General features: G+C 33.0%; 3 protein-coding genes across 8 annotated transcripts; all 3 read left to right on the top strand.

Moving 5' to 3' along the window:
• Positions 1 to 890: 890 nt before the first annotated feature.
• Positions 891 to 7,905, top strand: LOC141706687 (arogenate dehydratase/prephenate dehydratase 1, chloroplastic-like). 6 transcript variants are annotated; one of them, XM_074509483.1, is made up of 13 exons: positions 898 to 1,087; positions 1,617 to 1,688; positions 2,067 to 2,689; positions 3,195 to 3,262; positions 3,378 to 3,470; positions 3,830 to 4,030; positions 4,572 to 4,652; positions 4,735 to 4,830; positions 5,783 to 5,860; positions 5,931 to 6,020; positions 6,108 to 6,175; positions 7,195 to 7,276; positions 7,557 to 7,905. In XM_074509483.1, the coding sequence occupies exons 3-13, from the start codon at positions 2,068 to 2,070 to the stop codon at positions 7,653 to 7,655; spliced, it is 1,578 nt and encodes a 525-aa protein (XP_074365584.1). In that variant the 5' UTR covers positions 898 to 1,087; positions 1,617 to 1,688; position 2,067; the 3' UTR covers positions 7,656 to 7,905. The 6 variants fall into 6 exon arrangements, 5 of the variants coding, with proteins under 5 accessions (XP_074365584.1, XP_074365582.1, XP_074365583.1 ...); XM_074509481.1 differs by having other exon boundaries at positions 1,617 to 1,699; XM_074509482.1 differs by having other exon boundaries at positions 1,501 to 1,699.
• Positions 7,906 to 9,486: 1,581 nt separating this feature from the next.
• Positions 9,487 to 13,178, top strand: LOC141706686 (L-ascorbate oxidase homolog). Its single transcript, XM_074509479.1, has 8 exons — positions 9,487 to 9,962; positions 10,133 to 10,242; positions 10,875 to 11,145; positions 11,256 to 11,358; positions 11,444 to 11,789; positions 11,909 to 12,274; positions 12,442 to 12,520; positions 12,679 to 13,178. The coding sequence occupies exons 1-8, from the start codon at positions 9,816 to 9,818 to the stop codon at positions 12,874 to 12,876; spliced, it is 1,620 nt and encodes a 539-aa protein (XP_074365580.1). The 5' UTR covers positions 9,487 to 9,815; the 3' UTR covers positions 12,877 to 13,178.
• An 8,766-nt stretch (positions 13,179 to 21,944) lies between these two features.
• On the top strand, positions 21,945 to 22,868 carry LOC141708403 (uncharacterized). The gene has a single exon (XM_074512017.1). The coding sequence runs from the start codon at positions 21,945 to 21,947 to the stop codon at positions 22,866 to 22,868; it is 924 nt and encodes a 307-aa protein (XP_074368118.1).
• Positions 22,869 to 26,106: the final 3,238 nt, after the last annotated feature.

Below are 26,106 nucleotides of genomic sequence, written 5' to 3'. Positions count from 1 at the left end.
TGTTAATTAAATATAATTAATCAGAGTCTCTGTGGGAACGAACTAGAAATCATTCTATATTACTTGCGAACGTGTATACTTGCGTGATTTATTTAGCGCATGCTTTGTGTCTAACAGGTACATTTACCCTTCTCGCCACCTACAGCTCTGTTACTTGAAGCAGTCAGAGCATGTCGCTGAAATGCGGTTTATCTTGGTTCACGTGATTTGCAAGCTATTACTTGAGGCCGTCGGATTTACCTAGTACGCACCCAAACGATAACGGTTGCGGGTTACCTACGATTAAAAAAATAAAATTGTGTATACTTTGTATACCCTGATACCAATTATATAACTCAATTACAATACTCCATCTTGAATTGCGTACCCTTTATTACTGTTATTACTACATCGGTAATCTTGAACAAGTTACATTACCATAAAATGCGTATCATGGAGTTACATCGTATTATGGTTTACTCCATTGACACGTGCGTAATCCATCGGTACCAGAAAATTATGATAGACTATTTTTGTTAATATTCTGCAAAACACCTCCTATTTTCATCCTTCAGCCGCTATATCTGTCATATTTTCTTTTCTTGATAATATCATGTCCTTTTTTAAATGAATTTTTCTAGTGTGTGTGCATGGGCACATGTTAAGAAAGTGTGATAAATGAGTTCTAAAAATTTGATTGGTGAATAACTCATTAATAATAATGAATCCCTGCATGCACCAAAATTTCCACCAATCAAATTTTTACGACTAATTTATCACACTTTTTTAGCATGTGCACGTGAACACACACTAATGCGATTTTAATCCTCTTCGCCTTTTGTTAATATTTTTTTTTGGCGCATGATTAGATAATCATTCCTATTTGACAGTTAAAAAAATAGAAAAAAAAATATAGTTAGTCTAGGTTAAAGGCGATACCGCTTGTTTACCCACCGATACACAATCAGCATTTCACCTGCCGCGATCTGTGATCTCGGCGAGACAAACAATATTAAAATCGATCAATTAATTTAATTAATTTTTTTAATTTCAATCGGTGTCTACAAGAATCGATCATCTGGAATTGCATCTCGCTCTTTTTAATCAGGTAAGTTGTTACTCTGCTTACTCTGTTGTATGTATATATGTATGTATATATCATTTTTCAATTTATTTATTTTGGTCCCCAAAATGTTGTTGTTTATTTATTGATTAATTAGATCGATCTAATTTTAATGTTAATTTAAAAAATTGTAATTATTGAAATCATAACATATTAGGCTAAATTGAATTTAAATTTGAAAATTTGCAGAGCCTCGAAATTTTTGGCACATTTTTAGTGGTTTTATATGTGGAATGGTTTATATGGACTAGTGGCTAGTTTCAGGTGGAAATCGAAATGTGGCTTAATCTCGAATCGTTTATGCTGTTTACGAAATGTGTTAAGGATCAGCTTTTTATTTTGTTTACGAGCTGTTTACGATGTTTAGGAGCTTACGGTATAGAAATGAAATAATGCAGGTTTAAATATTTGATGGATAAAAGTGGATAAGTTGTTAAAATTAAATTGATGAATTTGTTCCGAGTATGTAATTGAGCTTGCTCGTGACTCATGAGGTTTGGAACTGAGTTTCTAGGTGGTGAAGCTCCGGTTCGTTATGGATGGAGCCTAAGAATTGTGCTTACATTCAGTTTGTTTTGTAAGTCAGGTGAGCTCGAGGTGAGGTTTTAGCAAACCGAAGCTAATGACTCGTTTTATTTACCGACGTATGTAGCCTTGTAGATTAATGTTTATATTGACAGTCTAGGTACATTTTGAGTTAGGGGTACAGGGTCTTACTGGGGCCTTATTTCGTTAAATAAGAACTAGGTATTGGTACTCACTACTCAAGTTTGCTTTAGAGGAGAATTTGTTTATGTTTTGGACTTAATATGGCGGATTTATAATTAACCATGTAATTAAAGTGGTACTGCATGTTCCTAGCAAAATTTCATGTAAATGTGTGCAGTTTTATAATTTTCGTGAATAGTTACATTAAATTGGAAAAATAATCAAGTTTTGTTGATTACTTCCATGGTGTTTATAGAATGGTTCCAAAAAGAAAGGCTACTGATATTGGGTGGGAGCACGGTACAGCTCTTGACGGGGATAAACGAAAAGTGAAATGCAATTATTGTGCTAAGATTGTGAGTGGTGGAATTACAAGGTTAAAACAACATGTTGCGGGTATATCTGGAAATGTTGAACCATGTCCATCTGCGCCTAAAGAAGTGTCAGATTTGATTAGACAGACCTTTAAGGAATTTCCTCTTCATAGATCCGTCACAGTGAAGAAGAAAAATATGCTTTTACAAAGTTCGTGTGATGAGGGTGAATCTAGCCATGGACATAAACTTGTTTTAAATGTCGAAAGTGAGGATGACATGACATCCAGTGAGAAGATTCCAAAACTACTACCAGTTAAATGCAGCACTGAAACAACTAGTGACGAAGAAAAGCAGAATCAACGACATTCCGTTTCAGATGCAGTAACAAACTCCTCTGTTAGATCAAATCTTGTCGAAATGAAAATACAAATAACAAGCTCTAGTGCACAGAAAGGAGGTCAAAGTCCATCAAAAATTGATTCTTCTGCAGTCCATAGCAACAGTTCAGGACAGATGGAAGTGAAGACTATATTTGAGGACAAAGTGAAAACATTTGGTAAAGGTTTTTGTGAGTTTGTTTTTTCTTACTATGTAATTCTTAAAATGTATGTTGAAAGTTTTCTTTTTTCTTTTAAAAAGTATTGGTGAACTGACAAGGCTTACTGAGTAGGTTGTGAGTCCTTAGACTATCATTCTCGTGATATGTTCTTGAAAAAAATTAGACCTACAATAAGTACAGCTCCGGCTTTGACCATGCTTGAACATACTTATGTTAAATTGAGATATATAATTATATTACGTTCTTTGTAACTAAATATTCTTGAAGTTACTTATTTAGTTATTATTGTTGTTATGAAGAGAGTTTTGTGATACTGTGATGTATTGTTCTTGTGTGATGTGCTAGCTGATCAAGTGATCAATCATTTTTGTATGATAGAAACTTTGTTTTAAATCTCTACTGTGAGGCACTGTATAATTTGTAAATTTATTAGATATATTTCATATATTGGAAAATATTATATGACATTTTTAACGTGTTTTATATTGTAAATCATCACTAATTTCAGGTCCATTGTCTGTACATCATTTACCTGCTACTCAGAGTAACAGTGTGAAGTTTAAAATATCATATAAGGTATTATGAACTCGTATAGTGTAATCATATTGCTAGATTCTGTTATGATGCATTAAACGAAAAGCATGACAACATGATTCATATAAGCCAAACAACTTTGATTTGGTTGTTGCAGGGGATACCAGGTGCATACAGTGAGGATGCGGTTCTCCTAGCTTATCCACAGTGTGAAACTGTTCCCAGTGACAAATTTGAAGATGTATTCAAGGTTTAGTTCTTTTCGGAACAAAAAATTGGAATAATATCTGTAGTTGTTTTATGAATTTTTAGAAGTCCATTCCGGTTCCTAAAAATTACTTTTCTTCCACTTATATAGCCAATATGTTTCATAATTTAGTGCTGTACTGTTGTACTTGAATTTTGGCTAAAACATTATATTCCTAGTTTTCAAAAAAGAGCTGATTACTTAATGATTCATTCTTTAAAAGATACATACTATAGTTCAAAGATGATTTTTTTGTTAATTTGTGTCAACTATTGTGCAATACACTCATATCAACTCATGTCTTAGTTAATGTGCATTGCCTTAATTCACGCCCTTGCCCTTATCCTTAAGTAATTATGTAGGCTGTTGAATTGTCGATGGCGGATAAAGCAGTTATTCCAATAGAGAATTCGTCAAGTGGAAGCATACATGGAAACTATGATTTACTATTTCGGCACAATCTACACATTGTTGGCGAGGTTCAGATGCCAGTAAATCTCTGCCTTCTAGCACTGCCGGGTGTCAGAACAGAGCAATTAAGACGTATTCTTAGCCAACACCAGGTCAGGTTTGTTTTTTAGTTATATGTGTAAGAATGGATTTCTTTTTATTCTTTTTTGGGATTAGCTATTAAAAACAATGCTAGTCGATACATGGCCAACTGGGCCAAGCCACAACAGTATTTGAATTCTTGTCCTTCAGTTCAGGGTAATATCTTCGAATACCAATCGAGTTTCACTGTTTCAGTCCAGATAGAATTTGGTTTATTTTTATATAGTATTGTTCATTTGTAATTTGAATTTTTTATGATGTATACCTTGTCAAACTTTACACGGAATATCTGTGTGGGGGTTATGTGAGACAATTCAATAAACTTCTACGAGAAGCCTAAAGTTACCTGAATACGTATACATTCTGGTTACTGTTTTGTTTCCTTGTAAATTTTATGGACCAGGCCCTCTATTGTCTGTCAGCTTATGCGCAAGTATTTATATTGTGTGCCATCTTTCAGATAACAAGATTAACATTATTATGTCTCAATAGAGGTTTCGTACTTCAAAATACATGACTGAGCTGTATAATGATTGCACTTCTCCTTTGCAGGCACTCACTCAAAGCGATAATTTCCTCAATAAATTAGGCGTTGTGAAAGAAACTGTGGATGATGAAGCGGTTTCTGCTCAGGTTGTATTAGTGGTCTCTTTATTATCTTCTTGCAAATTGTCTGTGACCTGTGTTGGTTCTCTCAACAACTCTATTCTTCCAGCTTGTTAGTTCAAATAAATTGGAAGAAGTGGGCGTTATTGCGAGTACTCGAGTGGCAGAAATGTATGGGCTTAATTTACTCACTGAAAATATACAGGTATGATCTACTCAATTAATCAAGTCCTGTTTCCTTTCAATTAGCTTCAAATTAAAACTAACCAATGGTTAGTGATATTCTTTTAGGTAGAGATTGACTGGAACTTTTGTCCAACCAATTTCTACGTCGGCAATCTAGTTCTTTTTCATGGAAAAAATGTGTCAAGTATCAACAAAGTTGCCGAAACAAAATTGTACGTGTGGGGCAGAGGAAGTTTTTTAGACATTTTGCAGAAGTGGCATTATACTTCTCACTTTCTTTCTTTTTCTATGTGTCTGCACGTAAATTTTTTTACACTAGATAGAAGAAATTTTCTGTGAAAAAGCGTAGACCGTAAATTCAAGTAAAAAGGAAAAGTATTGTCTCCAACCTTTTTAATCATATTTCGTTTTCTTACATGTACACTCTTGTTTTTTTATTAGCTCATGATTAAAAAAAAATTCATAACTTCAAACTACATCTTTATCTTTCATAATTCACCTATTCCTGCAATCCTTCAAAGTCATGTTTACTCCAAGTTTATGCTATACAAAACTCTACAAAGTTTCTTCATTCTTATGTCTATTAAAGTTGATATTAACTTTATTACATAAAAAGTTTAGCAGAATTTAGCCATATTCAAACTACTATCTACCAGAGTTGGTTGTCGTGCCACCTTTTGCCATGTATACAGTACCAGCAATACTCCGAAAATGTTCTTTAGTTCTGTAGCGGAAAAATATTCCCTTTTATAGAATGTTTACATGAGGTGATAGTTCCGTACTTCAGTTGTCAGGAAAACTCTCTTGACACCTACTCAGGAAATTTTATTGAATAGATGAATTTTTTTTGTTAACAAAAGCAAGGAGAGTTTAATGGAACTACCGGGATTCTAAGATGCTGAAGTATATTTCCTGTATACAAGTATCGTCACAGCCTGATCTGCTTGTTGCAAAAAATGTTTATTCTGCAGGATGCGGCTGATAACATTACTCGTTTTTGGGTACTTTCAAGATATCCATTAGTTCCGAGAATTGATAAATCTTTTAAGGTAGTAATTTTATTTACTCATTTTAATTGTTTAAAACCTTTTTATGTAAAATATTTTTTTTTACTTCTAGACAAGTATCGTATTCACTTTGGAAGAAGGCCCTGGAGAATTATATAAAGCCTTGACGGTTTTTGCAATGAGACAGATTGAATTGACTAAGGTATCCTTGCCTCACATATGGTTAATAAATGTCTTACTCCCTGAAGCTGGCACTGTTTACAAACAGTTTTTTTAATTGTGATTTTAGATTGATTGTCGGCCACAAAGGAAGAAACCAATGAAGGTAGTCGATTACATCAATACCGGGACTGCAAAGTGAGTATACTCTTTCAAACAAAAGAAATACCTGCTTATGCAATAAGAAATCATGTCACTAAAAGAAATCAAAGTTTAGTTAGTTGACGTCACAAAGACTCTTTAATGCCCATGTTATTAAAATCTTCACAAATTGGAAGTTAATTTTTTAGGTTCACTGGAATTTATGTTTATTCATTGAGGTGAGTTGTTTACTTGCATTATAAAGAGACTTTGTGATAACTTTTTTCGTTCATCCAAGGGTTTCTAATTAATTATATCCTTGTTTGTTTTCTTCATTAAATTTTTAGAGGCGAATATGTGGTCAGTGTTAGGTTCCATTTTTATAATCTTTACTTGTTAAGTATGGTGGTAGAACTTGTGCATATGTCATCCCATATTCATTTCGAGTCTCACTGAATTGATAATGTGTAAACAGTGTTTGGTAATAAATAAGAGGAGAAAGTTGTAGTTTGTTTATTCTGTTATTAGAAGTTTCTGATTGATGGAAATGAAATGTATAGAATAGAATATACAAACTCTTATTATTTTCATTAGACATGCGTCTTAAATCTTAAAATCTGCTTCAGTACAGCGAATTTACGCATAACGAAATTGTTATTAAGTGCTGCAGCCTGCAGCCATGAAAATGTACTCCTACATACTTTTATATAGTTTTTACAGCTTTTAAATAGTTTGTATATGTAAACTGGCCAGACCAAACTGAGGGTATGATTAGAGCAACATCACTGCCGCCATATCTAGTATTCAGCTTTAGCTTTTGGACTTAATGAGATTAGACTACCATCTATATATTACTTTCTCTCATACAGCTCTTTCTCTTCTCCCTTTAGTGTTTGTCGGACCCATGACACGCTCATGTAAATCTCAGTGTATCTTATGTTTCGGACTCCTGTTAAGGACACTTGATTTGTGATATTTGATATCTGTAACTGTGAATTGTGATATTTGTAGGTATAAGTTTTTCTTCATACGTTCTGATCAATTTTGGAAATTAATAGTCTTATTTACCTATGCAGGTACTTCAATCATCTTTATTACATTGATTTTGAGGCTTCCATGGCAGAATCGCGTGCACAATGTGCTTTGGGGCATTTGAAGGTTTGTATGGGTGATTCTGTTTCATTTTAAAGATATGGAGGTTTATATTAACTTAAATATAGGAACATAACCCATGAATATGGAGACCATGTAAACATAAGTAATTTTCTTAAGTTTGATATGACGTGTTTATGTAAGTTGAATCATTTAGTTGTCATACTAGGGTACTTTTTTGTTCAGCGTACTTTGCTCCTTTTAGTTCCTTAAAGTGATGTGCTGAAGTTTTCAGTATTTTAATGTGATTAAATTCTTCAAATTATCCGAGTACTTCTCCTTTCAGGAATTCGCATCATCTCTCCGGGTGCTGGGTTCCTATCCATGCGCAGATGTAAGAAAGGGCCAGCAGTTGCCTAGCTGTTTCGAAAATTCCAAACAATAATGATGATCCCTTTCTACTCTCAAAGTATATGATTAGTTTGGGTATTACATCTAAATTAGATATCAGCTTGATCTTTGGAAGCAGTAGATTATATAAAATGTAATGCTTCGTGTATATCTTACATTGCCATGCCATCATAATGCTAGCAGTTTGTATATTATAAATTTGTATGCTCAAATACAAAACCAGGAATGATCCTGAAAAAATGCATTTATCTGGAAACAAAACTAGACAGAGTCGTTTCTCGGTCGGTTTCCTCAGTAATTATGTAATCACATATACATAGCGAAAGTTGGTCCACAACAATCGACCGTAAACAATCATCTATCCGCCATAATTTTCAGTGTAGAGCAAAAACCCCTAGAGGTCATGTATTTAGCGTGGATAGATGACGTGCCCCTTTGCATTCACAAAAAATTTGAGTGCTAAATCTATCCGTGGAAATTTATAGCTGATAGATGGTTGCAACAATCGTTTGTGATGGATTAGGACTCGTACATAATAGTCATGTTTCCTCTTGACACATATGTTTCATGTTTTTCCAGTTATAAACTTGCTGTAATATAATATAACCAGGAACCTGGCCTTAGTTTCATGTACTTTTACAATTATATTCCTTTTGGTACTGCACGAGTTTCTCATTTTTGTTGTGTAATAACATTGTTTGTTAGGAGCGCCATTCATGCCATGAGGTCAATACTTGTAAGTTGTAACGGATCGAAATACAACAATGCTGAAAGCAACAATCCACTTGGAAAATCTTATTGCAACCCCATGTGTGTGTCACTGTTCATTGATTTTCTCGAAAGCTTTTAAAGCTGTTGGTACTTGCCGACTTATCTGACTCCTGTCTTTTTGGTTTAATAAATTGAAATTGCACCAATTTTCATATTTATCAAACAATTTCTAATTGCATGAAAATTTTAATTTGTATGTACTTCCTTTTCCAAAAACTAAATTTAAAGAGAATTTGACCATAATTATTATACGAGCGGTGCTAGTGTACAAAATTTGGATCATAAAAAATTTATAAAATGACATGACATGTGATGTCTGATATTTTAATTCGGTTGTTGATTTGAATGCAGTGGCTCATTCAAATTAATGCCAACTACATGTCTATTTCGTGAAAAAATTATTCTTATTATAATGGGAGACCAAAATCTATGTATCAATTGACCATTGTATTTTTAATATTTCGTTTTTAATAATATATCTCCGTCCCACCGAATTTTTTACATACTTTTTCATTATGTTTGACATGTATTTTTAGGTTACTATAAATTATAATTCTACAATTTATTTTTAGAATTTTGTTTTTCTGTATAAAAGTTTAAACATTATATTTTTATTTTTAAAAAAATATTTAAAATTATTTAGAGAACCATACTATACGGCAGTTTTAAAATGCGTGTTCATCCCCCGTCTACCAATTTAATCCAATGGGACGGAGGGACTACATACTATATATACTTTGTCAAAAAATTGGTTATTTTGTCAAAAACTTATTTTAAAGAGAATTAGGTCCCGGATCAATATACCGATGGATTATGAAATTTTTAATATTTTAATTAACATCTCGATTTTTACGATATAGTGTACATGATATACATAGACGTATAGATATGCAGAATAAAGCTATGTTTTACCGACGAATGTTTTCTTTTGGTATTAAAATCAAAGAAATTGTAAAAGAAAAGTGATGATAAAGCAGAATAACAGAAAATAAAGTGGGCCAAAATAATGACAAATGCAAAAATGGAATTAATAAGGAGCTATCAGCGGCAATAATAATCACCGAAATCAAAGCAAACGAACACTTTACGCGTATTGGGTATCATTAATACGCGCCACCTTCTCTCTGAAGTAACCAAACACAGACAGACAGTCCAAGAACAGCTCATGATCATCAAAGACCTCACTTTCTAAACATTTATCTGTACTTACAAAAGTAGTTAGCTCTAAATTTGTTCTGTATTCAAACATGTAACTAGCTTTTCTGCTACTTACTATAGAAGTAAAGTGCAAAGCCAAAAGTTAGCCAAATAGCAGAGAGAGACTGAGAGAGATAAGGAGAGGGAGGGAGAGAGAGAGAGAGAGAGAGAGAGAGAGAGAGAGAGAGGGAGAGAGGGAGAGAGAGAGAGAGAGAGAGAGAGAGAGATGGGTTTGAATATGAAGATTAAAGCTTGGAGCTTGATGGTGGTATTGTTGGTTCTTGTGGAGTGTACAAATGGTGAAGACCCTTATAAATTTTTTACATGGAATGTTACCTATGGTGACATTTATCCACTTGGTGTTAAACAGCAGGTACTTTTTGTTTCTATGTATTCTGTTATATACATTTAACTAAGTTCGAGATTTGAAAAAATTACCTTTACTCAAAATTTTCGGCTTAGCATGGATTTCGGTCTAGGTTAGTCCCTGGGTTTTGTCAATGTAAATGTTTAATGCCTCCCTTTGTTTGTATGTTTATGCAGGGCATACTGATTAATGGGCAGTTTCCTGGGCCACAAATCGATTCGGTGACTAATGACAACTTGATCATTAATGTTTACAACAGCTTGGATGAGCCCTTTCTCTTTTCTTGGTTAGTTCTTGTTTCCTGTCTAATCTTATTCCTGTTTTGTAAATTTTGTTGTAATGTTAAGAAACTTAAGTAGATGAGCACATGTATGGTTTTATACCGAGGAAAATCTCAGTTATGTAAGAAGGATTCTTGTGAAGTTGGTTGCTAATTTGGGTTTCACGTCTGATTTGTATAAGACACATAAATATCTAACTGAAAGTTAATAAAAACGAATTTACAAGCTCAAAGTAATATCATTCTGATGAATGAGTAGGTTGAGGTTGTATTTGGTTAATTAAGTTGTGTTATCATTTTTAAGTTTAGTATATTCTAAATATGTTAGAATCGGTTCTTGGTCGTGTTAGAAATTGTCACTCCAAGTGTCAAAAAGTTGTAGACTTGTAGGTAGTACTTCGGATGTTGGGAGTGCTATCTTTTTTGACTGGCAGATGTACTAATCATAAAACGTTCTTCAAGTTTTAAGCTTGATCTCTATGAGTGATTTCTCTGGATGATTTGCAAGTAAATGTGAATAAATTGTGATAGTTGGCTTAGTTTCTAAGTGGACAGCCATTGAAATCGTAACTATTCAAGAATGGTATGACGAGACATAATTGTTGTCACTGATTTTTAGCGTTGTGATGACTGGGCAGGAATGGAGTGGAGCAGAGGAGGAATTCATGGCAAGATGGGGTTTACGGTACCAATTGCCCCATTCCACCAGGACAGAACTTCACTTATGTTCTTCAAGTCAAGGATCAAATTGGTAGTTTCTTCTACTTCCCTTCCCTAGCATTCCACAAAGCTGCAGGAGGCTATGGTGGCATTAAAATTGCTAGCCGGTCTGTCATCCCAGTTCCTTTTTCTCCACCTGCTGATGATTTCACCGTGTTAGTTGGTGATTGGTTCAAGCAAAATCACACCGTGAGTTTTGTTTTTGGATAAGCTCTGTATTTCAGTCTGCACTTTCTGATAAATTCTTTACTGAAACTAATTCTGGTTCTTTTATGTATGCTTATTCTTGACTCTCTTAGGATTTAAAATCAATTTTGGACAGTGGGAGTAATCTTCCCTTTCCAGATGGACTTATTATTAATGGACGGTCAGCAAACTCTTACACATTTACGGTTGATCAAGGTAACCTGAACTTGGCATATGCAAATGCAAAATTAGTAGATTATTATGATTCACTAATTTGTTATTCTCTAAACTCATTGAGCAGGAAAGACTTATAGGTTTCGGATATCAAACGTGGGCCTTACTACCTCCATCAATTTCAGAATCCAGGGGCACAAGATGACTCTGGTTGAGGTCGAAGGAACTCATACTCTACAAAATACATATGATTCTCTTGACATACACCTGGGGCAATCCTACTCTGTTTTGGTCACAGCAGATCAACCTTCACAAGATTACTACATTACCGCTTCTACACGATTCACTTCCCCGGTGCTCACGTCTACATCTGTACTTCATTACAGTAATTCAGCAGGCAGTGTTTCTGGTCCTCCCCCTGGTGGGCCAACAACTGAGGTTGATTGGTCTCTCAACCAAGCACGATCAATAAGGTAATGGACGTTCCCGGCTGCATATAGCCTTGCTTAATTTAAAAATGAAAATTAACTCTGTGTTATGTTTTCCATGTGTATTTATGGTGTTTCTCTTGTGATTCATTTTTATATAACAGGAAGAACCTGACAGCAAGTGGACCGAGACCCAATCCTCAAGGATCTTACCATTACGGATTAATAAACACAACCCGGACCATACGACTTGCAAATTCTGCCCCCGTCATAGATGGAAAGCAAAGATATGCTGTCAATGGTGTATCCTTCATAGCTGCAGACACACCACTTAAACTCGCAGACTACTTCAATATACCAGGTGTCTTCACTATTGGCAGTATCCCAGATAGCCCCTCTGGCAGTGGTGGTTCTCTCCAGACTTCTGTAATGGCCGCTGATTTTAGGGGATTTGTCGAGGTTGTATTTGAGAACTCAGAAGATAGGGTGCAGTCATGGCATATTGATGGTCACCACTTCTTTGTTGTGGGGTAAGTTTGTTATAATAATCCAATCTACGCTTCTCAATATTTTTGCTCTCAAATTAAAGCTGACTGGTCTTGATGGAAATTATCCAAAAATATGATATTCCTCTTTTCCTTTCAAAGTTAAAATTGGTCCTGAATATTTATCTCTTTTAATATCATCATGTTAACAGGATGAATGGGGGTGAGTGGTCACCTGCAAGCAGAGAAACTTACAATCTACAAGATACGGTTGCTCGTTCCACTGTTCAGGTACTTTGAAAATGTCATTCTTAGAAATGGTTCATTTTACCATTGCCAATTTCTAAAGCATTTTACCAGGGCCATATTCATGCATTATATATAAGATTATAACGTGTCATTCGCCAGAACCTGAAAGCGCCAAATCTGTTTCTTTTTCTTGTCTACAGGTATATCCAAGTTCATGGACTGCAATATACATGCCACTAGACAATGTGGGTATATGGAACATTAGATCCCAGAACTGGGTACGACAATACTTGGGTCAGCAGTTCTATTTGCGCGTATATTCTCCTGCAAATTCATGGAGGGATGAATATCCCATTCCTTCAAATGCACTTAGATGTGGTCAGGCAGTTGGTCACTAGATGAGTCTGCAACACTCTTCAGATTGTCCCAGAGGGCAACTAGTTTTCAAAAGATGAGATTATAGTAAAACTTTACTACAATAGATTTTTGGTACTAAACTAGCTAGTCTAAGTTCAATGTTTTTCCTGCTGATCAGTACTCTATTAAAGAACTATAAGGAATTTTTTTGTTTGATATTTATTAGTAATTTTTGGTTGGATAGTAGTTTTTTAATTTTGCTTATTAGTACTCCTAGTATGTGTAATCCTTACTATTGTTACAATTTCTTCAACAAGGAAATATGATGATGCATGAAAATGCCAACTTTTGTCTTTCTAGAAATTGTTACTATATTTATTCTTTTCCTTGTGACAATTGATTTATTTTACTCACAATTAACTCATGCACAAGAGTCTCCAACAACAAGTCTGGAGGAGACGCTAACAAGTTTAAGCAATCTAGCAAAAAAGGTAAAAGAGCCATCTAGGCTGCTTTGTTCGTTTGCCTTTCAACAAACGTAACTAAAAACCGACCTAGGTAGAAGTAACCTACAACAGCTTTCCAGGATATGTCCAACTTCCAAATGATTCACATGCAAATGTTTAATCGCTTGCACACAAAGTAGTGAGTCTGATTCAATGCATATGCTTCGCGGTGAGGCATAGACATAAGCCATTCTAACCCTTCATATAAGGCCAGAGCTTCTGCTTCAAAAATTGTACTAACCATCCGCAAGCAAACAGTTTTTCCTGCATTAAAAGTAGCTGCTCCGAGTTTAATAGAGGCATCAACATTCAATTTTAAGCATCCTTCCAAGGGTGGTTTCCATTTCTGAACTGAAATTGCCTGAGCTTCTGGAACAAGAACCCGGGCCTTAGCTTTAGTTTGATTAGCCAATTTCCAATCTGTAATTGCCTTAGTACTCCAGTTTGTTAAAATAATATAAGATCCTGGAAATGACCATTCTCTAATACTAATTGGTTACTTGACATAGTATGAGAGCTCATGCTGGTAGAGTACTCAAGTTCGATCCCTGCCACCCCCAACATATCTAACGACCATCACTAATAATTTTTTAGATCAACCACTGTGGAACAAATTCTACCAGCTGCATATTATAAACCATACATGCATATTGCCAACAACTACGAGCAAACGGGCAGTCAAAGAAAACATGCGCTAAATGTTCAATATCTGACATACATATGGGACATATGATCGGTAATCCCAACCCCTTGGCACTCAATCTTCTTCAGACAGGGACATTATCTCTGCAGAAACGCCACAAGAAGATTTTAATTTTGTGGGGAAGATTCAAAAGCCAGAGTTTGTTCCAACCATTCATTTGAGTTACATCACCAGATCCTATATTTGCCTCATGGCAAAGTTGGTACCTAGTTTTGACTGTGTATTGACCATTAGACGTTCTTGTCCAAGCTAGATGATCGCCCACATTTGACTGGGGAATACTCATTGCCAGAACTTTGACCACATTGACAGTCATTCCGTCCCAAGAACCCATCTATATCCCTTGAAAATACTTTCTTTTGCTGTCATAATTTTAGACCATAAATAGCTGCACCCTGGGCTCACGGAGGCATGAAAAAAATGTGTAGTTGGGAAATAGCATGCTTTAAAAACACGAGCAACCAAAGATTGAGGCTTTTATAAAATTTCAGCAGTAGTGCTATATTGAAACCATAAAGGTTTCTAAATCCCTATGTTACTCGACTAGGTTAGAAGTGTCCGACACGGATACGAGTCCGATTATCCGACTCAGTAACACTTTGAAAATTATAGTTTTTTTACCTAAAATAAGTGTTCTAATGTCCATGTTCAAGTGTAGAGTGTCCAGGTACTTGAAGGTTCCAGTAACATAGCTAAAACCCATACCACATTTACTCTTCGATGAACTCATAGCATCCCAAGAAAGCTAGTTCACCACCAATACTTAATTAACATCCTCTTGAGCTCTTGAAACAGCGTTTTAGGAAGAAGAAAACATGACATGCAATAGGATGGTATAAATTGAGCAACGTTTTTAATTAAAACTGACTTTAAGGCCATCTCCAACGGTTTGTGATCCAAAAATCCAAATTTGCATCACCAACGGATTCAAATGATTCAAATATTTGATGCAAATTATTTTTTACATATAATAATATATAAATATCATATTAAATAATTTTATCTTAAATTTATTATTTAATCATTATTAACAATTTATATAACATGTCATACATTAATTAAATCAAGAAAATTAATACACATAAAAATATTAAAATTGAGCACTTAATTCACGAAAAATACATTTATTACAATAATTAACATACAAAATATCATTCATGCACACTAATTTTTCGAATTAGTATATTATTCCCACAAATGCTCAATTAATGCATCTATAAAAGTGAAATATGTGCCTCTTTATTTTTTATTTTTAAATTTTAATGAAATTATGTTTTCTTAATATTTAAGTTTTATTTTAAAAATAATTTTTTTTAACTATTATTTATATTATGTTATTAATTATATAATTAAATAATCAAAAATCAAATTAAAATCTCATAAACTACAAATAACAAAACCATTATTTTATATTAAAGCAAGTGATCCAAATTAGTGAACAGAAACTGATCCAAATTTGGATCACCATTTTGATTAGTGTTGGAATGAAATTTGAGGTAATCCTCAAATTTAAATTCCACCACTATTAATTATGTTTATAAAACTAATTAAACATATTAGAAGGTGTGAATTTACATGAAATCATTGTAGAGTTTATAAAGTTGAGCTTAGTTAAAAAATTAACACGTACCTTTCCATCATTATCACAAATATATGTACCACAATCTCTAATTTGCAAAATAAGGGCAATGGTCAAATTCAGAAGATACAATTTTATACTCCCTCCGTCCCAATTTATGTGTCATGTTTGACTTTTTACGGTCAAATTATCAAAAATATTTATAAAAATTATATCACTAGAATGTATGTTTAATCTAGTTTAATATGTATTTTTTAGTTTCTCAAAATAATGAAAGAATAATTTTTTATTTATGGTCAAAGTTGAGTCAATTTGACCATCAAAAGTCAAATAAAACAGATAAATTGGGACAACAGATAAATTGGGACGGAGGGAGTATATATCAATTATATATATACATATATATATATATATATATATTATGTTGTAATTGTTGTTCTAATTGTTATGATGAATATATTTTATAAAATTAAACATTTTTCATAATTCTGGGTTTGTTTCCAAAAAATTGTAGTTCCGTTTTATTTAATTTGACTTGTGTGCTTATCGAGTCAAAATGAGTACTCGGATCAAAAAAATACATATTAAAAAGTTACTTTAAAAACTAATTCATTAGGTCACCTTCAAGAATTCTACTATTTTAAAATAACTTCTTCTTCAAATGTTATCTTTTTTTTTACTTATATTACCATTTCATCTGCAATCATTACTTCAAATTTTACTCTAACTCTACTTTATCACTATGTACAATACTTAAATAATAAACCAATATATTCATATCTACGGTATAACTTGTTGCACAGTGCTTTTCTTTGTTATGAAGAGAGGGTAATGCATAGTTGGAGTACCATAACCTTACTCAGAAATGAAGTAATGTGGTATATAAAGATGTAACTAGAAATGCCTTTGGTATAGATACGTATTATAAAAAATATTACATATTATTTTTAAAGATGAAATCAATTGAAACAATATATATTACTCTTATTCTTATCGTTATTATATACATACTCCTACATAACCGAAAAAATATTAATTATATATAATTTATTACAAAGGTAAAATTGTTAATTTTGTTAATTTTTCAAGACTCTTAAGTAATTAGGTAATTGTGTTGATTCAATTTTTTTTTACCTTATATTCATACTTAGACTTCTTAATGTTTAATCCGAGTCGATACGAGTTTGACCCGAGTTAGAATCAAAATCGAATTTTATTCTACTAATGAATAATCAACTCGTGAATTCAGTTATGTGTACTTGATCGATATCTTGGCTAAAATATTTGAGTTTTTGAATAATGATTTGGATTAATCGGGCAGTATTGACACATCAAAATAAAATACTAAAATTGATTTAATATAAATAATATTTTAAATGTATTGCATTTCATTATTTGTTATTAAGTATATTTCTAAAATAAGAAAACTAATGCACGAAGTTTTATTAAATTAGACAATTTTTTTTTACACCCTCATTTTAAAAAATTTATTTTATCATGATATTCTTCTCGGTGTACTTCATTTATTATCATCTTCTAAGAGAGTATGTAAGTTTTGTATTAGTTCTAAATGTCTTACACTCTTATTAATTTACCCACCATTTTTTCAATTTGTTTCACTTATCTCACATATATAAACCCACTTGGTGAGCCTAAGTGTTAACATTAAGAATTGTCGTCCCTTTCGGGTGGGGAATTCCGAGAAGTTTTCGAGGCCCGGCCGGGCAACGAAGAAGTTTTTATAAAATATATGGGATCGGGCAGAGTCTAGGATTAGTTTCTCTTCGCCCCATTTCCCTAACCATATTATATGTATATATATAATAACATATTTATATCTTATATATTAAAATATTATTTTATTCTTATAATAATCAAAAAAAAATTCTTGATCAATTTATTTACATTATAATTTAAAATATTTATCTGATTTTTAATTTATCATTTCTTCATTTTGTAAATCAGTATGATTTGATTTTAAAAATATGAGATTTTTAATTATAACCGGAATGAATGAGTCCCCATTCGTGTGAGGATTGGAAAGGAATAGAAAGCGGGGTGGGTTCAAGGATCGGAGAGCACTTCGTGACCCCTAAGAGACAAACTACAAGTATTTTTTTTATAATAATAATATTATTTTAATTTTTTTAGTAATTAGGTTTATATACTTTAAACTAAGTAATTATTCTCAAAATTTATCGGAGAGAGCAAATATTGAACTTAAGGACAAAAATAAGTTTTCACCACTTAGGTTATCTATGTGTACCAAAAGAAAAAAATAAGACCATACAATAATGACCTTTATGTCATCTCATTTTTATCATATATTTATTTGTTTAATTTTTTTTGAAATGTAACTAAATTTATGAAAATATTTTATTCATTATTACGTAATTGCTGTATGAATATAAAATAAAGTTAAAACAATCAAATATCGTATTCAAAAATTAATTTCTTATAAGCTTAAATTCGTTCGACATAATAAAATGTTGATTTATATTATTTATGTAATTTTGTTTTTTTTAGTTTAGTTTTTTAGTTTTAATATAAAATTTTAAAATGCCACCACTTATTATTTAAGAAAAAAAAATTCTCCCTCTCTCACACACATATATATATATATATTACTTGGTTAATTTTTATGATTTATATTTTTTATAATAATAAATATATCTTTATACTTTATTTGTATTTATTTTTTAAAAATCATAATTCAGTTTAATTAAGTTTGACTACGAAGCCAGGAGTATTCAGTTTAATTCGGGAGTACTCGGATCAAAAATCAAATATATTAAAAGGTTAACTTTTAAAACTAATTTAATAGTATTGACATTTATAACATAAAAATTATATATTACTTTAAAGATAAACCAACCCGAATAATATATATTACTCTTATTCCTATTATTATTGTATATATCTCCTAGATTATGGAAAAAAATATTAATTATAATTCATTCGGAGGTGAAAAACTTTAAATTTTATGAAATGGGGGATATAAAGATTACATAGTGATGTGAATGAGTAAAATTTTTAATACTTTTAAATAATTAAAAAGTCATATTGGTTCAATATTATTTTATCATTTATTTATGTTTAGACTTTTTAATTTTTAATCCGAGTAGGACCGAGTTTGACCTGAGCTAATTTTAAAAGCTCGTTTTATTCGACTAATGAAAAATTAGCTCGTGAATAAGTTCGAGTATGTGTACTCGGTCGATGTCTTGGCTAAGACAGTTGAGTTTTTAAATAATGATTTTACTTAGTCGGCCAGTGACTTAGAAAAATAAAATATGAAAATTTCCTTTACTATAAATAATGTATTAAATATAGTACATTTCATTATTTGTTATTAATTATATTTCTAAAATAAGAAAATTAGAACTAAAAGTTTTTATTAAATTAGACAATAATTCACACCCTTATATTGGCCAATTTACTTTTTGTCAATGATACTTTTTTCTGAATGCACTTCAATTTTTATAATATTTTAAGACAGCATGTCATTTTTCATTATTCATTAATTTCAATATGTCTCGCACTCATATTAATCTATGCAATATTTTTCTAATTTATTTCACTCACCTCACATATATAAAATCTACTTTTCCAACCTAAGTGTTAACAATTGAGGAGTGAGACAAATTAGTAATGAATATGCTCGCTTTTTTTCGCACTTCATGTTTTAGTCTCAACCAAACAAAGAGAGATGGGCATTAATCTCGCTCGGCCTGAACCCGATACGATCCCCGCCGTGTTCATGTCGAGGATTCAGGAAATTCTTTGCGGGCGCAGAACGAGGAACGTTTTATAAAAAATTTCGGGATCAGGGGCGGGGTCTAAGATTAGTATCTCCCCAAACTCGATTGTGAGTGTGTGTATATATATTTTTTTAAATATATATATATATATGCTAGTACCTCTTACGCTAGTAAATAATTATATTGATTAGGCACGACAATCTCAATTTTTACCAAATATTAAGAAATCAAATCTCAATATGATTTATAAACATTTTAAAAAAATTCAATTACACCGAATTTTAAAAATCTTTAAAATTGTCCTAAATTTCAAAAAAATCCTATAAATTATATAATCCTTACAAATCTATTTGTTCAAAACATTATCAGATATTAAAAAATATCAAATACACACAAAATTTTCTTATATAAGATTAAATGAATATTAAAAGATATTGAAATGGAAACAAATCGAAAACCTTAGGAGCTTTGTATACAAAGCCATTTAAAAGATCAAATTAAACTGAAAACTAGTAGTTGAATAAGAGAGTGAATTGAAAGAAATGAAAGATTTAGGGTTTTCAGTGAAATGGTATGAAACAGCGGCTAGAGATCAGGTTACAGTAACAGTATATATACATGACTGGAGACATGTTATTAGCAATTGTGCCTACAGTATTAATAATATTATAAACAAGCTATATATTTTAACTAGAAGAAATGGGAGAAACTAGTATATGCGCACAAAAATAATCGAATACGACTAGAATAAACAAGAATGAAAAGAGTGATGATACACCTCACCCAGCTAAATATACTAGAAGCAGTTGACATGTAGAACGAGTTTAAAAGCAAAAACAAAAAAGACAACTAATATCACACCTCACACTTCCGAAATATTAATTCTAAATCGAAACTAATATCAAAATACAATTTTAATCCAAAAGTCTATTATAAAGATTACGATACGAAAGCGCAGCTAAAAGCAAAACTCGAAAAGTCAATCTAAAATATGTTAAAATTTAAAATGATAATTATAAAATAAAGACGTCAATATGATTTAAAAAGAAATGATAGAATGTGCAGTTTAGAAAATAAATATTAGAATTTGAAATGTATTAAAATATTATGTTTTTTGTACGATGGTTAATGACTGGGTATAGGGATGCTAAAAGAATTTGAAACTGGAATAAGATCTGATCCTATTCAAAAAAAATCTGGAAAATTCGGTCCACAATAGACCTTTTTTTCTTGAAAATTCGATCTTCCTTAAACTTGAAAAATTGAGATAAAAGCCCAGAATTAAAAAAAAATGTTAGGGTAAAAGCCTGAATTTTTTTAAAAAAACTTTGATAAAAGCCTAGTTTGACGTGGATGAAAGTCTTAATCTTTCGAAGGCCGAAAAACAATGTGACATTTTCGTACAATACTTCCATAATTAAAAATTATATCAAATAATATTTATCTATTTAACTATCTATTATCTATCTATCTATTATCTATATAATGGTCAAAAATAGGGTCTTCGTGAGATATTTTATTCAATTTAAATGATGAGAATCGAAAATATGTCTTACAATTGTCATTAACGTCATCTTACTACTAGACCACTCAACAATATGTGTTGTAAATCGTGTAAATTATAGTCATATAAGGTGTGTTTGTGTGTCTTTAAAGACGTAAATATTGATATTATATTTGTAGAGGCTTATAACTAATAATTTTTAATCATTTTTTCCTTTCTACATTTGATACGTTGTATTATCTTGTTATACACTACAAATTAGTAACGTATATGAGTTGACTTACATCTATATTATACTTTAATAACTGGAATGAGTATAATTTGGTATACATTTTTTTGATTGGTTTGGTTATCCTTATTTATGTCCGTGAGATATTTTTAATTAAGTGATCACGACCGTTGGATCGAAATCAAAAAAAATATGCAGTACCCAAGTTTCTAGGTTCGAATCATGCCAATAATAAAATTTTTATATTATTATTTTACACTACACGAACTCCCAGGTTCGAACCCCTCCAATAACAAAAATTTACATTATTACTTATACGTTATCCAAAGTTTCTGGTTCGAATCTCGTCAAAAATAAATATTAATATTACTATTACTATTTATAAAACTATAAAGATTAATGATTCAAATCTCATCAATTATATATTATTTAATATTAACTAAAAGAAATTTAATTTTCATGAGTTTAAATAATATACATATTTTAAAGAAGACCCGTGCATCCCACGGGTTGTAAAGCTAGTATTTTTAAATGTCAGATTCACGTTTGTATTTTTTTTACTAAAAATATGTTTTTAAACGAATTCGAACTTGAATTTACACAGTAGATTGTCATGTCAAGCCAATCACACATATGTACTTTAAATTATTCACATTATATGTATGTGTAAGTGTCGCATGAATGAAAATGTAATGATAAATTTATCATTGTGTTACTTTTTTTAATAACAATTTATTGCTTTGGGCATTCGAAATTAAGTATATACTAGTTCTCTGTGGGCTTCTTGGGTGAACAAGACTGTGTTGAAGCATTGGCACTTCTGGATTATGGATATTCCCACAGACTGTTCGTGGATCTGGAGGCAAGTTCTTAAACTTCGAGGTATGGCTTTATGGTTCATCACTTACCATATTGTTAGTGGAATCTCGATTTCTCTTTGGTTTGAACCGTGGTGGAACTCTTGTTGCCTTGTAAACTCAGTTACTGCTCCTATCATTAGTCAATGCTTTCTCCCTGCTAATGCAACAGTCGCTTGTGTCATCAATTCGGGAATTTGGTCTTTACTGAGGCCTAATAGTAGAATTCACCACACAGACTATTTACTCACCAGCTGGCTTGAGGATCCTAATCTTCCACCTATTCATTCCAGTGGTCGTGATCATATTTTATGGGATGGTTTGGATGCTTCTAAAATCAAAACATGGCATATCTGGTCCTCCATTCGAAACACAAGTCCTTTGGTCCCTTGGCACAAAGTTGTATGGCATAGACTTCAGGTTAACAGATATGCTCATCACCGGTGGCTCACTTGTCTAGATCAGATCAGTACTTTGGCTCGACTTCATAGATTTGATCTTTCCAGTACTCAACAGTACTTCTTCTGTATCCTTGATAGAGAGACTACTAGTCACTTGTGTCTTCACTGCACGTACAGTAAGTGGATCTTGATGCAAATATTTAGGGTTTTTGACATCCCGGTTTCTTATCATTCTTTGGTTGAATTCCTGGTTAGCTTAAGTGAGTTGGAGGATAAGCAGAAAGGAACCATTGCTCTCAGCTATGCACGGGTTTTTTGTTATCACATTTGGAGGGAAAGGAATGCAAGGGCGCATGATAAGGGTGTCTTTGGCCCATCAAAGCTCTTGCAAGGGATTGTCCTTAATGTCAAAGCTAGACTTAGTGCTTCTGGTTGGTATAGTTCTGTTATCTGTAATAGGCCGCCTGATTTAGACATTTTTGTTCGCTTGTAATTGCTGCTGTTAGGTTATTTTTGTTACTTTCTATCTCCAATCTCTCCCAGAGATTTGTGTTGTGCATATGTTGTATACTTGATGATGACATAAACAAAACACCTAAGTAGATTTTACTTAGTGAAATAATGTAGCACTCGACGGATAAGAATTATAGCCACGACGGATAACTCAGTATAGTCCCGACGGATGATGACTTATTATCCATCGAGTGAGTAGCTTATGTAATAATAAGTCTGTAGCACATTTCTGCATACACCTTTGTATAAATTTTGTAGTAGCATATAAGTCATGTTGACTTTAACTAGATATGCAGAATAGGTTGATTAATTTTACATAGATTATGTCTTGTAATTCTGTATTAATGAATTGAAGTCAAGTGCCAAAATAGCTACCGACGGATGATTAACAAAGCCATCGACGGATGATCTAATAGCTATCAACGGATGTTCAATATAACAGTCGATGGATGATCAATGAAGCCATCAACAGATGATCATAAAGTCGACGGATGATCATGTACTCAACGGATAAAGAATTCAAATATCAATTGACAATGACAGCATAGTCACATGCGTCGAAGTGTATGCAAATGGAATGAGGAAGCCTATTAACTGGGTAATAGAGAACAAAGTAACAAAGCATTAGACCCGATAGTTTTTATAATGATCCTGTCTTTTGACTTTGTAATCTTGGTAATATATAAACCAAGATGTTGCAAATAGAAACTAAGAGCTGAGATACAAAAAGTGAGAAACATTTGTAAGCAGAATTATTAGCATTTCTCTGTATTCTCAGTAGTTCATATTTGTAAGCAGCTGTGAGCATTCTTGTACACAGAGTTCTCTCGATATAATATATATATCTCTGGTGGAATTGTTTAAATCCACCAGAAAGTTTTTAAATACTCTTATTTTTAATTACTTGTATTTTGGTTCACTTAAATTTTTATTCCGCATTGTGCTAATCAATACACTTATATTTATATTCGAGTTTGAACATTTTTATTTTAAGAAAAAGGTTCAAGAATTCTATTCAACCCCCCTTCTGTAATTCTTACTATATTGTTAAGGGACTAACAATTGGTATCAGAGCAAGCTCTTAACTTATAAAGATGCCAGTTGAAAAATCCATAAAAGCCAAAGAGGGGAGTGTGAAAGAGGGTAAGTCAGGTGAGGGAAGGGGTGAACATAAAAGAAACCCCAAGAATAAGGTTGGAGAGTTGAGTGAATCCTAGCCTAGCCACACTGCAGTTCCCAACAAACTGCAGTGTTTAAAAAGGACAAAAGCTCACTTCTAGCTGCATCCTTTGCTGCATCCTCCCAAAAGGATGTAGCTATTGAACAAAGCTCTCAAACAAGAGCACAGGCCAAGAGGGTTAGGGACACAAGCTCACCCCAAACTTATGCCAGAAAGAAGAAATCAAAAACCTCTGGGGATGCACAGGGTACACACACAGTACAAACTGGTGCTAAAGACACAGTCACTGCACCTTCACAAATTCAGCTTGATGTGGCTCCAATAAATGTGGAGTCACAGCCAAAATCTTTAGTTATAGAAGCACCTCAAACACCATACTCACCAACAAATTCTCTGGATGTGGATATGATAAACACATCAATTCCTGATTCCCCTTCTTTAACTCTGTTGGGGAAGCCAAAATCTAGTACAAGTGAGCATCATCTTTTAGATTATTTGTTGGCTCACTTGTCAATTCATTCAGGAACTGTTGTGTCATCTGTGCCTAAAATATCTTCAATCAGCACAGAGTCAATAATAGTTTTTATTCCCACCTCATTCATTTCTACTCTCTCGACGGATATTGCTCATCCGTCGAGTAGTGATTGTATCCCGACGGATAAGCCTAACAGCAGTTATCCGTCGGATAGCAAAACCACTCACTCGATGGATATCACTCATCCGTCGAGTATCTCTGCACAACTTCAAACTTCAATTATTTCAAGTGCAGAAGATTTAGTGGTTATATAGTCACTCTTAGGATTGAGAGAGCAGAGTGTTTTGAGTGAGAGGTTAGGTTGCTCCCAGGCAAAAGGAGAGGAAATGAGTGAAAATCTGTAATCCATTTCTTCAGGATTGGCAAAAGGGAGTGAGAGGAGTCCCACCTTAGTAGGTGAAGATGATGGTGTGAGGGTGGGGAGCCAGGGTGAGACCCTGATGCAACAAAAGAGAGAACATGAGAGAAAAGCAGGTACAGAGGGTATAAGGGTGGATCCATCCATTGCTCATGAGTCAATGATTGTTGATGATGCTGAAAAGGAAAGACAATTTCAGCAACTTTACAAAGCTGTAATTGATACCATTTCCTTGGACGCTGACACTTTTACTCATCCTGTGTCAGTCTATCAACTATTGGCTGCTCAGGGCAATGAGGAGGCAGAGAAGACTTTAAATCTAGTACATACTTCAGAATGGATAAAGCTGCTGTCAATTTGATGCCTCCTACAGTTGGTGAGCCATCTGAACAATTTGGAGTGAATTCTAATGATGATAATTCTGTTTCATTTGATGGAAGCATGAACTTAGGGGGAGATGAAGGCCCAAGTTCTATTTCAGATCTACCTGAATGGGCATTGACAAAGGAGTCTACACCAGGACAATTCAATGTATCCCTAGTCAAACAAATCATGTATATCCAAAAGGCTATTCAGAACACCTCAAATGCTGGTACCAAGGCTATTCTTCAAGCCCACCTAGATTCTCTACATCTCATGAAGCTACAGCAATTAAGACAGAATCTGAGTGTGGATGAACTCAAAAAGGATATAGCTGACTTGAAGACCTACAATTCTGAGAAGCTGGATTCAATCATGCCCTATGGTACCATGCAGGATCTGCTACTGAGACTGAGAAGAGAATCAGATGCTGAAAAGAAGCTGGCCAAATTGGAGGACATATTTCATGTTATTGAAAACTCTGTGGTCACCATTCTTCAAAATCAACAGTCTCAGACCAGTCTTCTAATGCAACTGGCTAAAGCACAAGGCTTGACCCCTCAACTTGATGATAACAAAAAGGGGAAGAAAGGACCAAGTGAGGGGGAGAAGCTTTAGATACAAATCAGTAAAGTAATCGTGCCTTCAATTACTGTCTCAAAGCCACCAGTTGCAGATGGTATAGATCTGATTCAAGCAGCAGCAGCTAACTTGAAAGTTGCTGAGAAGGAAAAGTTGAGTTTGGTCAACTGGGAGAAGATTGATGAGGAGATACAGAAAAAGTT

Source organism: Apium graveolens, chromosome 2, assembly GCF_009905375.1.
Source record: "Apium graveolens cultivar Ventura chromosome 2, ASM990537v1, whole genome shotgun sequence".
In the NCBI taxonomy this organism is placed as follows: domain Eukaryota; kingdom Viridiplantae; phylum Streptophyta; class Magnoliopsida; order Apiales; family Apiaceae; genus Apium; species Apium graveolens.
This window is presented reverse-complemented; position numbering and strand designations above follow the sequence as displayed.